General features: G+C 40.5%; 1 protein-coding gene across 1 annotated transcript in view; it reads right to left on the reverse strand.

Moving 5' to 3' along the window:
• The window catches only part of LOC102849640 (enoyl-CoA hydratase domain-containing protein 3, mitochondrial-like), a 56135-nt gene extending 43106 nt beyond the window's left edge, over window positions 1-13029 (reverse strand). The window contains exons 1-3 of the mRNA XM_006891844.1: window positions 12860-13029; window positions 6863-6984; window positions 5127-5224 (exon numbers count right to left, since the gene is read on the reverse strand). Coding sequence (XP_006891906.1) covers window positions 5127-5224; window positions 6863-6984; window positions 12860-13029 — 390 coding nt within the window. The remainder of the gene's footprint in view (window positions 1-5126; window positions 5225-6862; window positions 6985-12859) is intronic.
• Window positions 13030-15665: the final 2636 nt, after the last annotated feature.

Here is a 15665-nt window from a genome sequence, read left to right on the forward strand (position 1 = left end):
GTATGGAGATAGGATGCATCCCTGGCGTACTCCCCAATTTTTTATGGGTAGTATCCTATAATTTACAGCATTATATTTTTGGTTAGATCTTGAAATGTTCCTTTTGATTATAAATGTAACAGCCTTCTTCTTCAATTTGTCATTCCTGGCACAATAAATCATGTGATTGTCTGATGAAAAATGGCCAAAATGTTTGCTGATTGATAAATGACAAAAAGGAATGAATGAAAAATGACAAACACCAGGAAGAAGAGTGTTGTTACCTTTTGACGATGGGAGTCAATGTCACCAAATAAACTGAGTGTGACCTGCTGAATGAAATTTCTAAACATAATTTTTAAAATAATGAATGAATGAAAAATAAAGTAATCTTATTGCAGGGAACTAAATTTTTCAAGTATGTGTCTTATTATTTAAGTTTGGCTGGATATGTTTCTTATATTTCCTTTAATATCTTGGAAGGATTATATATAGAGTAGGTGCCAAATTTGGAAGCAGGAGTGGCATCCACTTCCTAAACAACATGCCTCTGGAAACTCTACGAACTTTGATAAATGTCGATAGTTATAGAAAAGGCTTCAGGCCTTTTGTTCCTAGGGTCACTACGAATCGTGCTTGACTCTAAGGAAATCAACAACAATAAGAGGTGTCAAATAAATTCTCTTCAAGTGAACTGTGTATGCTATTATTGCCATCCAGTTAGAAGTGACTCATAGCTGACCCTCCATTGGATTCTCATGGCTTTAAGTCCCACCGGAAGTGACAACCAGAATTTCTCCTGAGGAGCCACTGATTTCAGACCACCAGAGACAGACAGCCTTTGGGTTAGCAGCTCCTTTAGGACTGTAACACAGAGTTCCCTGTGTATTAGAATCCAATGAAGTTGGATTCTATATTCAATTTTTATTTTATTTTTAGGAATTGATTTAACAAATTTCTAAATATCCAACACTTTTTTTGCTCTTCTTTCTCTTCTATGTCTGTTTGCTCATACCTTTTATAAGAAACACAAATGCAAGCTATAAACATGGCTTTCACCTGATGGTATGTATGCATAGGAATCAAACAGATTACATCTGTGGAAAGAATTACCAGAGAAGCTCAATATCAGCTGTGAAAACCAGGCCAGGTGCTGATTGTGGAACAGAACACCAACTACTCATATTCAAGCTAAAACTGAAGAAAATAAAATCAAATCCACAGGAACCAAAATTTGACCTTAAATCTATTCTACTCGAATTTTAAAACTATCTCAGGAACAGGTTTGAGGCCTTGAACACCAATGAACGAAGACCAAATGAGCTTTTGGAGAATATCAAGAATATTGTCTATGAAGAATGCAAAAGATCATTACAAAGGCAGAAGAGGAAGAAAAGACCAAGATGGATGTCAGATGAGACTCTGAATATTGTATTAGAGCGCTGAGAATCCAAAGCTAAAGGAAGAAAGAAAAAAATTAAAGGGCTGAACAGAAAATTTCAAAGGGCAGCTTGGGATGACAAAGCAAGATACTATAATGAAATGTGCAGAGAGCCGGAGTCAGAAAATCAAAAGGGCCGAACTCACTCAGCATTTCTTAAGCAGGAGGAACTGAAAAACAAATTCAAACCATGAGTGGCAATAATTAAGGTTGCTTTGGGCAGGATGTTAAATGATCCAAGAAGCATTAAAAGAAGATGGAAGAGTAACATCTATGAAGAAGGATCTCCTTAGGACACAGTTAACTATATGAGACTGAAAGGGATGAAGGGACTCAAGGAGGAAATGGGGAGAGTGCTGACCCTTTACAGGGATTATAGACAATGTCACAGAACAATTTGTCTGTGACTTACTGACTGCAGAACAAATTTGCTGTGTAAACTTTTATGTAAAGCACAATAAAATGCTAGACTAAAAAGGGGGGGAAAGGAAGAAGATGGAAGGAGTATACAGAGTCACTGTACCAGATAGAACTGGCTGACACAGAAGAATTTCATGAAACAATGTATGAGCAAAAGCCTGTGGTGATGGAGGACGTTGCTCTGAAAGAATTGGAAAAAAACCAAGGCTCCAGGAGTTAACGGCATAACAATTGACATATTTCAACAAACAGATGCTGTCCTGGATGTGCTAAGTTTTGCCAAGAAATCTGGAGGACAGCCAGCTGGTCGACTGACTGGAAGAGTTCAATATTTGTTCCCATTCCAAAGAAAGGTGACCTGACAGAGTGAGGAAGTTACCGAACAATATCATTAATATCACATGCAAGCAAGATTCTGATGAAAATTATCCAAAAATGATTGGAGCAACATGTCAACAGAGAACTGCAGAAGAGGTCGTGGTACTAGGGATATTATAGCTAATGTTAGATGGATCTTGGCAGAAAGCAGAGAGTACCAGAGGAATGTCTATCTATGTTTCATTGACTATGCAAAGGCTTTTGACAGTGTGGATCACAACAAACTGTAGTTGACTCTGAAGAATGAGTACCCCAGAACACTTGATTGTGCTTATGTGAAACCTATACTTGGACCAAGAGGCAGTTGTCAGAACAGGGCAAGGAGACACTGCATGGTTTAAAATTGGGAAGGGTGTTCACCAGGGATGTATTTTGTCTCCATATGTTTTCAATCTGTATGCAGAACAGATCATCTGAGACACTGGGCTGTATTAGGAGGAATGTGGCATCCGGATTAGAGGAAGATACATCAACAACCTGTATTATGCAGATGGCACTACCCTACTTGCTAAAATTGAGGAGAACCTGAAGCGCTTGCTGCAGGTCAAGGACGGCAACCTTCAATATGGATTGAAGTTCAACATAAAGAAGACAAAGATTCTCACCACTGGGCCAATTGGCAGCATCATTATGGATGGTGAAGAGATTGAGATTGTTAACAGTTTTAAGTTTGCTTGGTTCCACAATCAACATGCTTGGTACCAGCAGCCAGGAAATGAAGAGACGAATTGCATTGGGAAAGTCAGCTGTCTAGGGACCTCTCCAGAGTACCAAAGAGCAACAACATTAGGCTGGAGACTAAGGTGCGCCTAATCCGGGCCATAGTCTTCACAATTGTTTGCTATGTGTCAGAGAGCTGGACAGTGATAGAAAGAGAATTGATGCCTTTGAGCTGTGGTGCTGGGGAAGAGTGTTGACAATATCATGGACTGCTAGGAGAACAAACAGATTCGTCCTGGAGAGGGTTGAAACCAGCCTGCTCTTTGGAGACAAGAATTCTGAAGCTTCCTCTGATGTACTTTGGGCATGTTGCAAAGAGGGATAGTCCTTGGAGGGGACATAATGTTTGGGAGGGAGGAGGGACAAACACAAGAGACGAAGACCTTTGATGAGATGGATCGATTCATTGATTGGGGTAATGAGAGTAGGTATGTCGGAGACAGTGAGGTTAGCACAGGATAGAGCACGGTTTAGGGCTCTTGTATATAGGGTCGCTATGGGTTGCAACTTCCAAAAGTCCAGGCTGGGTTTAGAAGGGGTTGTGGTACTAGGGATATTGTAGCTGATGTTAGATGGATCTTAGCTGAAAGCAGGGAATACCAGAAGAATATCTATCTGTGTTTCATTGATTATGCAAAGGTGTTTGACTGTGTGGATCATAAACTGTGGCTGACTCTGAGAAGAATGGTAATCCCAGAACACTTGATCGTTCTAAATGCGAAACCTATACTTGAACCAAGAGGCAGTCGTCAGAACAGAGCAGGGAAACACTGCATGGTTCAAAATTGGGAAAGGCGTACGCCAGGGATGTGTCCTATCTCCATACCTTTTCAACGTGTATGCAGAACAGATTATCAGAGAGGCTGGGCTCTAGAAGGAGAAGTGTGGCATCAGGATTGGTGGAAGATCTATTAACAATCTGCGTTATTATGCAGATGACACAACCCAGCTTGTTGAAACTGAGGATGACTTGAAATGCTTGCTGCAGAGGGTCAAGGACTGCAGCCTTCAGTATGGATTGAGGCTCAATGTCAAGAAAACAGATTCTCACCACTGGACCAATTGGCAGCATCAGGATGGATGGTGAAGAGGTTGAGATTGTTAACAACTTTAGTCAGCTTGGCTCCACAGTCAACACTCTTGGCACCAGTAGCCAGGAAATTAAAAGGCATACTGCCATGGGAAAGTCTGCTCTTAGGGGCCTCTCCAAAGTACTGAAGAGCAATGGTGTCTCTTTGGAGAGAGGTGCGTCTGATACAGGCCATGGTCTCTGCAATCACTTGTTATGCATCAGAGAGTTAGACAATGAGTAGGAAGGATAGAAGGAGAATTGATGCCTTTGAGCTGTGGTGCTGGAGAAGAGTATTGAATGTACCATGGACTGTCAAGAAAACAAACAGATTCAACCTGGAGAAGCTTAAACCAGGCTGCTCCTTGGAGGCAAGGATTCTGGGCCTTCATGTGATATACTTTGGACATGTTGTAAAGAGGGACAGGTCCTTGGAGAGGGACATCATGCTTGGGAGGGTGGAGGGACAGCGCAAGAGGGGAAGACCCCCAGGGTGGATTGATTCAGTGACTGGGGTAATTGGGATGAGTGTGTTGGAGACAATGAGATTGGCACAGGATAGAGCAGAGTTTAGGGCTGTTGTATATAGGGTCTCTATGAATCGCAAGCAACTCAATGGCACATAACAACAACAACATGAGTTGCAAGTGACTCGACGGCACATAACAACAACAACAACAAATGGTTAAAGAGACTGAAAGGAAGATGAAAGAAATATGAATGTTAATTTTCCTCCTAGGAAATGGTGAAAAGTTTAAAGAAGGATTGTAAGATAATTTTTAAAATCACATGTTTTAGTTTAAATTTTAAAAAATCCTAATATTCTCATAGTATTTCTTTCTAAAACTGGTATCAGAACCACTGTATTCATTTTCTTGGCTTTGGAATGAAAGAAAACCAACTGCAAATTACTAATAGCATTTTTATTAACAATCTAGTAATCTAAAAATCTAAATAATTACTTAGATACAGGTTTTATCATTAACCATGGACTTTTTAGTAGTTCTGTCATGGTTAGGTGTTATAGACTAAATCCAATCTGTAAACTCAGAGCCTAATTCAGTATTTACTAATGTTATCATGTAGGGATTTGCAATGTGGACTGTCAGTCTGGCTCACCTCAGAACAGGTTTGAAATACTTCAGCATGATAATTATGGCCATTCTCTTCAGTCAGTTCCTTTAAATCATGCCCAGAAGAAAACACAGGCCCCTCAGCTACAGGGGTTTTTTTTTAAAAAAAGAAGAAAAGAAAGAGTTTTAAATAACCAGTGTTGAGAAGTTCACTTACTTGTTTACAAAAAAAATTATTTTAGCAAGTAATCTACGCTATGGACACTTACACTTAAAACTCAGTTTTGCTAAGATACCAGTCAGTTGAAAAGTTACACCATTCTTTTGTGATGAAAATGCCAGTTGAAGTTTCTGTACACTAAAAGGTCCATAATGGAAACCAATTAAAATATCTAATTAAAAAATAAAAGGTTCAATATCTGAGGTGAATTGATGTCTTCTCTTTGACCTCACATTTTTAGTTTTAAACTCAGCTTAGCCTGAATGTGTCATCTCATACAAATCTATCAAAATCGCCAAGCCAAGCCTTTGGCAATGCCTTTGTCATTTAGTCTACAGACCACTTCCATCCATAGAGGCTGGAATCTGGAAGGTCACAGCATAAAGAGAAGTTGGGAGCCATCGGGCTCATATGTTAACAAGAGAGGTCTCAGGAAATGGCTGTTGTTACTGTTGTCATTTACAATAATTCCACTGAGAAATTTATTTTGCTTTTGTTGTTATTTTGACAAGTGATACTACTCCCTTTTTACAAGTGGAGGAATCATGGAGATAAAAAGTTAACTGCTCTCAATAACAAAATACATAAAATTAAAATTAGCTGCATTTGCTCCAACAACACAATTCCTCATTACTACAAATTCTAATTTCTTTTCCCTTGTCTTTATAAAACACCTAAAAAATTATCTTCAACAAGTGGAAAGAAGGTAGTATTCTGAGCATCTGCCTTTCAGAAATACCAATCCTTAACCAAGTCCTAATTTGGGACGGGGGAGAAAAAGCCACAACAGAGAAGAATCTAGTTTTATTTTCTCTGCATTCTTTAAATCCTGTCATTACGATTATTTATACCACCACTATGATCATCATCAAAGATAATTCAGAAATAAATCTCACTGGGGAAAAAAAAGCAGAAATAGGATAAAATAAGGCAAATTTCTGTCACCATTAAAGACTTTGCAAATACCAGTTGAAAATCTTGGTAAGATCGGAAAAGCCAATCTAACCAAATGCCCTAGTAGCCAAGTCGTGGCTAAGTAGGTGGTCTACCAAAGGGTTAGAGGGTTAGTGGCAAGAAGCTGCACTGCAATCCTGAAGGCATACAGTTCATGGCCCCACCAGCTGCTCTGTGGAAGAAAGATAGGCAGTCTCCTCCCAAGCAATTAACTGCTTCTGAAACCCTGCCAGAGGGCCATCTATGGGTCAGTTCTAACTCAATGGTACACAACAACAAGAAGAGTCTATAATATACTCTGGAAATAAAATTCTCTGATTTTGATAGGAAGATTAGTATAGCCAAGTGTGGCAATGTTTAGTATCTGACAAAAAGGAAAAGATACATGTTTTCAGTGAATAGACATCATTGCTGTAATTCCTGCAGTCAATAATGTAAGGACTAAGGCCTCAAATGCATAAGAAGTCTCTACAATTAATCTTCTTATAAAAGAACTTAAAAAACAATTCTCTAGTTAATAGAGGGAAATGTCCCTCAGTTAAGCAAAGACCTGAAAGATATCTTTTCTGAGCACTGCAGAACACTGAGCATAGATAATAACGGAATACCTGAAATTATAATGACTTTCAGATCTTTGCTGTCAGCCTCATGGAGAATGTCACTCTGGAGAGATCTCAGCATTGCAAGTGACAATGCATTCCTCTTCTTTGGATTGCTCAAGACAATTTTCCTGTGAAGAACATTTTATAATTACCAGGTCATGCACTAGTCAAAACAAGTTAGGACCCCTGCAATTTCATTTTAATTTGGAAACTATTTTAAAGACACAAGGAGAAAGAACTGCTGGTGCTTGGTGCCATTTTCATAGGTCTGTCAACTCTCCAGAGCTACAGTGAAGTCAAAACACGGAAAAGACTGAGATGCAGGCTGGTTTCCCTCCCTCTTTCCTTGATTTGTTTCTCTTTTCTGCCAGGTTTGCTGTCAAAAAGATTACTGCCACCTCCACAGAAAGGGTAAGTCACAGCAGTTCCAAAATCATCACTGCCCATACTGAGAGGACACAAGCTTTGTATGACACCGGCAGAAAACAGCAATCTGAAAAATGGTGGCTACCTTCAACTCATTTCTTCCTATTTTTCTTCAGAACAAGTTTAGAAAAGAAGCCAAGAATGAAAACAATCTCCCATGCCCCTCCCCCAGGGAATGGGCAACAGCAGTACTCATGCCAATGACACCAGTTTTTCATCTTTTTCCCCCCCTTTACTCGCATCCTGTAATTCTGTAAAATAAAACATGCTGACTGAGAATGGAATGATATGTGAAGAACAAAAGGGCAAAACTAAACAGCAAGAGGATTCTTCTGGACATATTACCTAACGAAAAAACTGATATTCAAAGGGCCTGTTTGCTATTTTAAGGTATCCCACATGCTGATCAAAATAACCTTTATTGTCATCTTACTGTCTCTACCCAGAAATGTCTTATTTTTGCTGTTACAAGAAATAGAAAACAAGTCAAACACTAGACTATTGTTACATATTTTGTATCTGTTCCCCACCTACATGTTTTCTGCCTTTCTTATTCCTTTTTCAATCTGGTATTCCTACGGCTATTAGTCAACTTGGGGCCTCCATAAATAGCATTCTGTGCCATTGTCTTCTGGAAAACAGCTTTGATGAGTGCATTTATTTCAATACAATAAAGATAACCATTCTCTTTGGAATACCATTTCAATTTTGTGACTACCATTTCAATTTTGTGACTATCTTCAGGTGGCTGTGATACTCAACACTTTGTTTCTCATAAACATATTCTTTTCTAAACACAAAATTTACTTGCAACTGATTTACCTTTGAAACCTCTGTTTGTGCTGAAGGTGGGAGAAACTGCTTATAAACTTTTCAATAAAATAATGAGTATGCTTGCTGTACCAAACATGAAAAGCTGCCATTCCATCAGTCACATATGCTTAGATTCTAAGGCAGCAGGCAAAATGTGTGTTTTTTTTAAAAAAAAATTCCCTTACAGCTCAGCAGTATCTGTTGTGTCCCATTAAGCTTTTGGTTCCTCTGTTTCCACAACACAAACTTACTGCTGGTGAGTCACTTTCAACTCAGCATCTTGACATCAGGTGTCCAAGGCTGTAAATCTTTATGGTAGGAGGCTTTCCAGCTTTAGTTTGGTGGATTCTAACCCCTAATATTTTTGTTTACAGCATTGCAAGGTCCTACAGGGTCGCTGATCTCTGGTGGTGTAGTCTGTAGAATGTTGCACTGCTAATCTAAAGGTCATGCCTGTCTGGAGGCTCAGGTCCACCATGGTCTCTGTGGGGAAAAGAAATCCCCAAGAAACGCAAGGGAGTGTCACTATAAGTCAGTTCCAACTTGAAGGCAGTATGTTGTTGTATTATAGGGTCATTATGCGCTGCAACCAATATTATAGCATAGTTTTTTGTTGTTGTTGATCCAAGTAATTTTCCTGGACAACTTTACCAATGCTCTTGGCATCAAGTGCAACTTCTGGGCTGCCAAGTTCTGTTCTTTAGTGCTAAGTCAGATCTCCCTTCTAGCTCCAGCTCCACTTGTTCAGCTATCTATTGACTTCTAACTCTTAAAACTTACCTCTTTGTTCTTTCCCTTATCTCAGCGCAACCATTCACTCGTCTTGGAAACTTTAGTCACCCTAGATGTCTATCTCTTCCTTATTTAACTGTCAACTAACTCAAAACAGCCTAAAAATCTTACCATTCTCTGAATGGTTATCTTGATTCAAAACATGTGATGTCTTAACACCTCAAGCAGGACCCAGACTACCAAAGGCAAGAAGGAATCTCTTTTAAGAGTGAGGTTACCACAGGGGGATGTGATATAAACACAGCCTTTTCATTTACAATTGTGCTCCAGAGATGCTCCCCAGAGAATTTCCAAGGAGCTTTCCAGTTGGCATTGTACCACCAAGAGGTCCATGCAGTGAGAGACTGTTAACAAGAATCTTTTGATTGATGGCAAGAAACAGCATTTCTGTTTTTCAGAGCTAATTCCAGCAGAATATATAGCTGCCATAGATTTACATCTTGTCTAGTGGCGGGGTTTGATTAATCCTTTTGTTTTACCATTCTCTTTTAAACCTAACTGGTGAGTAGAAAGATGACACTACAGAGTAGAAATAACTTGGTGACAGATTTTCTGTCCTTACCTATTAGCCATGTAGCCTTGAATGAATGGTCTTGTAACTTCTTTGAACTTGTTTCATCACTATAAAGTTAGGATATTATGTGACCTGAAGGGTATTCTAAGGATCAGGGGCAATGAATGCGCAATGCCTAACATAGTATACAACTCATAGTTGGCTCTCATTCAATGATAGCATTATTTTTGAAAGGGATAGCTTTGCAAACAAACAATTCATTACGATTCCCCTCTCATGGCTAAACCATGTTTATTAGAGCAAACTGCACTTTCAAGGCTGAGCCTTTTCAGAAATAGATCACGAGGACTTAGTTCTGAGGGACTTCTTTGGGTAGGCCCGAACTGTCAACCTTTTAGGTAGTAGTTAGAGCTTAACCATTTCTGCCAGCCAGGGGCACAATATTGTTTTAAAGCTTGGTTTGGGCATTTCTTTTCTCTAGAAAATGTCTAAGGGCCCTGGTGGCACAGTGGTTAAGCATTAGCCTACTAACTAGAAGGTTGAACGCACTGGCTACTCTGCTGGAAAAGACATGGCAGTCTACTTCCATAAAGATTATAACTTTGGAAATCTATAGGCTGTTCTCTGTCCTTATAGGGTCAATATAGGTTAGAATTCACTCAACAGCAATAGGTTCTTGGGAAATTATTTCCAGCATTTGATTGTTTCAATCACTTTCCTAAGTCATGTTTAACTCTGGAGAGCCTTTTTTATCATCTGACTGTCATGCCAGAACCCAGGTGCCTGACAAGACACAACCAGATTTGTAGGAGCAGAAAAATGGTTACAGTGTTTAGGTGCTGATTCATAGTGACCCATGTATGAACCATCTCTCTGCCATCCTCACAATCTCTGCTGTACCTAAACTCATGGTTGCAGTCATTGTGTCAATCTATCTCCTTAAGGATCTTTCTTTCTCTGATCCTCTATTTTTTCAAGCATGATTTCCTTCTCCAGGGACTGCCCCTCCTGAAATATGCACAAAATATGGGATATGAAGTCTCAGCATCCTTCCTTCTAAAAAACATTCTGGTTGCACTTCCCCCAAGATAGATTTGTTTGCTCTTTTGGCAGTCCATGTTCAATACAATATTCTTCCATGTTCTCATTGTCATTGAGTAGAACTAATTCATAGCTGACCCTCCAATAGATTATTGGAGGCTATTTAAATGCATGACAGAAAACTCTCTATATTTCTCCCTCATGGCTACAGGTGAATTTGAACTCCAAGAGATGGCTGCCATCTTTGAGTTAGCAACACAACTCCCTATGTACTATACCACGAGAAGTCCCTATATGCTTATAAAGAAGGTGGAAACACCATGACTTAAGTTAGGTGCACCTTACTCTTCAAAGTATCATCCTTGTGCTTTACCATTTTAAGGTGGTCCTTGACAGCAGATTTATTCAATGAAACACATAGTTTGATTTCTTGACTGCAACTTTAATGAGTGTTCATTGCAAATCAATATAAAATTAAATCATTGGCAATGCAGACTTTTCCCCATTTATGAAATCCTTCACAACTTCACTCTTTTCTCCATGTATTATGTTGTTTATTGGCCTAGTTAGGAGGATTTTTATTTTCTTTAAGTGTATCTGTGTGTGTGTGTGTGTGTGTGTGTGTGTGTGTGTGTATTTAAGGCTATATAGTCTTTGAGCTACATTAATAAGTTTCAAGTCTTCTTTTTCTGCAAGCAAGATCATCTGTATATTGAATGTTGTTGAATCTTCCTCAGATCCTGATGGTACATTCTTCTTCATGTAGTCCTTCTCAGATTATTTGCTCAGCATATATATAGTTTAAGGATCCAACACTGATACACACTTTTCCTGATTTTAAACTATGCTGTTTCTCCTTGTTCTGTATGAGCCACTGCTTCTTTCTTGCTTCATGTACAGGTTCCATATAAGCACAATTAAGTGTTCCAGAATTCCCATTTTTCTCAATGCAATCCATAATTTGCTATGGTCCACACCGTCAGATGCCCTTGCATGGTAAATGAAACACAAGTAAACATTTTTCTAATATCTTTTGCTTTCTGCCAAAATTCACCTAACATGCTTACTCACCTATGCCAGGAAATCTGGAAGATGGTTGCCTATCCGAACAAATAAAAAAGATCCGTACTTGTGCCCATTAAAAAAAAAGGTGGTCCAAGAAAATTTAGAAATTATTAAGCAATATCATTTTTATCACACACAAAATCTTGGCGAAGATAGTTAAAAAACAGCTTAAAGAGTACATTGGCAGAAACTGCCAGAAATTCAAGCTGGACTCAGAAGAAGTCAGGGATTGAGAGATATCACTATTGATATCAGATTGATCTTGCCAGAAAGTGAAAATACCAGAAGTAGACAAGGAGTTCTATACTCTTGCAAAGCTCTTCTTCGGCCCCCTTCCAGTAGAATAAGGTGTTCAATGAGTACTGGGATGTGTCCACTTAGAAATCTCTGTCCCTAACCAAACCTTGGCCTGCTCCGGGTTCCCTGCTCTTCTTGGGCATGCCTACGTGAAAGAAGCAGCTAAAAGAAGCTGTTTGTAGTGCATGAGAAGATAAAAGAATAGGAACAGGCTGATTAGGGTACCTGAAGACTTGTGTGCAAAAGCCCTTGCTGAGGAGAAAAGAGGACCTGGGAGCAAAAAGGGAGCAATGAAATTATATTGAGAAGAAAAGCAAAAAGTGGCAGGCTAGGGGCTGGCTCTTTGCCCTTTTCAGATATCTGAGGATTATGAATTCAAACATGCCTGCCAAGTTTTATTAACGTATACTTGTCAGGGTAGGAAAGTAAAGGATATTTTATTTAACAACTTGCTTTTGTAACTTTGGACATGCAACCAGTCCTCCTTTTTATACCTCTGCTAGAAAGAACATGCTAAAGTCACACTAGGTACCCTCCAACCTTTGATCGTCCAATTTGCGTAAAGGTATTTAGCCCAAGGATTTTAGACTTGTTGAGCAAAGAACAAAACTTAGTACAGTGTATTTAATCATGTTTCCTGGCCCTCCTCCACTTTTGAGGGAGGGCAGCCAGAGGTGAAACTTTGCTAAACCTAACCCTAGCTTAGATTTGGGTCAAAAATATTTTCTCAAAAACTGAACCAAAAGCCCTATACTCTGGATTGCTTTAGGGGATTAAGAGGCAAACTGGGCTCATCCAAGGGAATGTTAAATTTCTCCACGTGCTATCACGTGCAAAGGACACCTCTTGTAACTCGTATTCTGGGAGTCCTTCAAAGAAATTAACGTCAGACTTCCTGGGAGGCCAGAATCCAAAGTGAAGGGAGAACGTGAGAGTGGCAGAGGGCCTCAACCCAAGTGTACTCGGCCTGCGCGGCCACCTCTGCCCGGGCCCCTTCCCCAGTTAGGGCAGCGGACAGAGGAGAAGGCAGACGCCAGGCGCGGCCCGGGGCTAACCTGATGCCGTCCCGCTGCCGCGCGCTGGTAGGTCGCGGCTCGGGCTCCGGCCGCCCGGCCCCAGTGAGTCCCCGGCTGCAGAAGCCGGCGGTGAGCGGAGACCACGGGCAGCGCAGGCGCCAGCCAGGCCACTTCGCCCCGCAGGCCCGTAAACCCATGGCCGCGGCCATGACAGCCAAAGACAATCTTCTCTGGGATTCAGACGTCGCTGGTTCCCGATGTCAAGGGAAAAAAGCTCAGTAGTCCCGGGGGCTGAGGTCGTAGGTACTCCAAGAGGCTCAGATGCCAGATGGAAGACAGGCAGAACCAGAACAAAAGTCTTTAGGCCCAACCGGTCAAAATGAAACTCTAGTCCACTGCCCGGCCCCCTCGTGGCCCCACCCCCGTTAGGTCCCGCCCCTCCGCAGGCCCCGCCCCTGCAGGCCCCGCCCCTCAGAACCGGCCTTTCTTGAAAGGGTTTGGGGTGGAACCTCGCTCCAAACCTGCGGGCCAGGTACACTGTTTGGTTTAGGGAGTCCTGCTAAAGAATTTTAGAGAGGCGAGGAGTAGGTCTGGTGGTTTCTTTTTGCACCAGTATCAAGAACGTGATGTGCCTAGATTAGAAAAGTAAATGTCAACAGGCCGTGAGTGGGGTGAGCCATGGAAGCCACTTTGCGTCACCCCGCCCATGGGAAACCGCCCAGGCCTTGCAGGACATCAGGTTTTAACCCAGGGTGTATCCCACCCAGAGGGTGACATTTGAATGCTTTGTCTTCTCTTATCTTCAATTCACAGAGATCCATATTTCTGTCTTGGGTTTTTCCAGTTCACTCAAGAGGAAAAAGGTCCTTTTCAGAACCTAAGAGGGTGATGTGAGATAGGCACACCCAGCAACTGAAAGTTGAAGTATATGAATATCCTCATTGTTACCTCTTAGTTAACTACTTCCTGGTAGTCCTTCTCAATGTTTGGAAAATTGTGATGTATGTGGAATAAATTGTCTCTGTCCTCGGTGCCTCATAATCTCTAGGGGAGATGCAAACCTCAAACTCTTCACATCTGTCACAAGACTTTCTACAAGGGTAACAGTTATACAATGGAATATTCAGATGGGAACACTGAGATTGAACACAATGGTTTAAAATAGTCACACTGGATTCCTTTGAGCAGGCACCTTTCCTTCAGTTCTCAGATTCATATTAAATAAAAATGCACAACAGATGACAGAAAAATATTTAAAAAATATCAGTTGAGATAGACTCCCTCACCTTCCTACTACCACCACAATATATTCTGTTTCCCTGCCCTTGCTCCATTCAAGCAGCTAAAATAGTCCTCATTCAGTGCCTCAGAGGAGCATAGGATCCAGCAGAAATTAAGAGCAGGAAATTCTTTGTTCTTTGTTCTTGAGTTCTGAAAGTCCGGTCTTTGCTTAGGAGTAGAGGGTGCAGAATGTGATACAAAGAGTGTAAAATTAGGATAGTATATTTGGTAGATTAACTGGGGAATCAGAATAAGGCTTCTTGCTTGATGTGAGATTAAGACTCTCCAGACTCAGGGATTTACATGGGGTTGTGTTGAGTCAAAATCAGCTAGGTCTCAATTGGCGTTGGTAAGTTTGAAGAAAAGGAAAACTTTTAAGAAAATCAAGAAGAGAGTAATTGTTGTGAGGATTTGAAAAGGGAAAAACTAGTACCTCCTGGTTAAGAAGTGGGAATGGATTAAAACAACTATGAAATATCATCTCACCTCAGTCAGAATAGCAAACTTTAACAGAACAGCAAGCAACAAGTGCTGGCAAGGTTGTGGAGAAACTGGAAGCCTTATTCACTGTTGGTGGAAGCGTAAAATGGTGCAACCACTGTAGAAGGCAGTATGGTGCTTTCTCAAAAAGTTGCAAATAGAGATACCATTTAACCCAGCAATGCCACTACTGGGAATATACCCCTAAGAGACCATAACTGACATCCAAGCAGATATATGCACACCCATGTTTATTGCGGCTTTGTTCACAGTAGCAAGGAGTTGGAAACACCTAGTGCCCATCAACAAATGAATGGATAGAGAAACTGTGGTATATTCACACAATGGAATAATACGCTGCATTGAAAAACAAGGAAGTCATGCAATATTATTCAAAATGGGTAACCCTGGAGAACATTATGCTGCATGAAATATCTCAGTCACAAAAGGACAAATACTGCATGGTGCCACTGTTGTAAAACAGGACTGATCTTGGGCTTGGGATGAGACTGAGAAAGATGGGTTCAATAATGTATATTGCCTTGAAACAGATGAGGGAGAAAACTGTTTAAAAGGGATATGTGATTAGGTATTTTTGTCATGACAGAAGTCCAGAGCAAAGGTTGCATAGTGGAGCGGACCTGGGGAACTGTTTGTAAAACAAGGAAAGAATTTTACTTTTCCAAGAGGGTAGTGTACTAGGTGGGGAGGGTTGGAAGGAGAGAAAAGTGCAACAATGAATGAATGGAAATCCAAAGTCTCTGTAAATTTTCATTGAAATTAATAATAAATTTAAAAATAAAAGAAGTGGGAATGGTGAAAACCCCAGGAGGTAAGGGGCAGTCTTCTCTTTTTTTCCTTAGTAGGATTCCTGGGAAGTAATGAGATTGCTATGCAAAGGCATTTGACTGTGTAGATCACAATAAACTATGGCTAATACCTATAGTGCTTGTTGAAGAAGATCAAGGACTTCAATATGAATTGAAGCTCAAAATCAAGAAAACAAAAGATTCTCTCCACTGGGTCAATTGACAGCATCATGATGGACAGTGAAGAAATTGAGATTGTGAACAGCTTTAGTTTG

The sequence above is a fragment of the Elephantulus edwardii genome, unplaced genomic scaffold (assembly GCF_000299155.1).
Source record: "Elephantulus edwardii isolate Elephantulus edwardi_28Jun2011 unplaced genomic scaffold, EleEdw1.0 scaffold00105, whole genome shotgun sequence".
NCBI classification, from domain to species: Eukaryota; Metazoa; Chordata; class Mammalia; order Macroscelidea; family Macroscelididae; genus Elephantulus; species Elephantulus edwardii.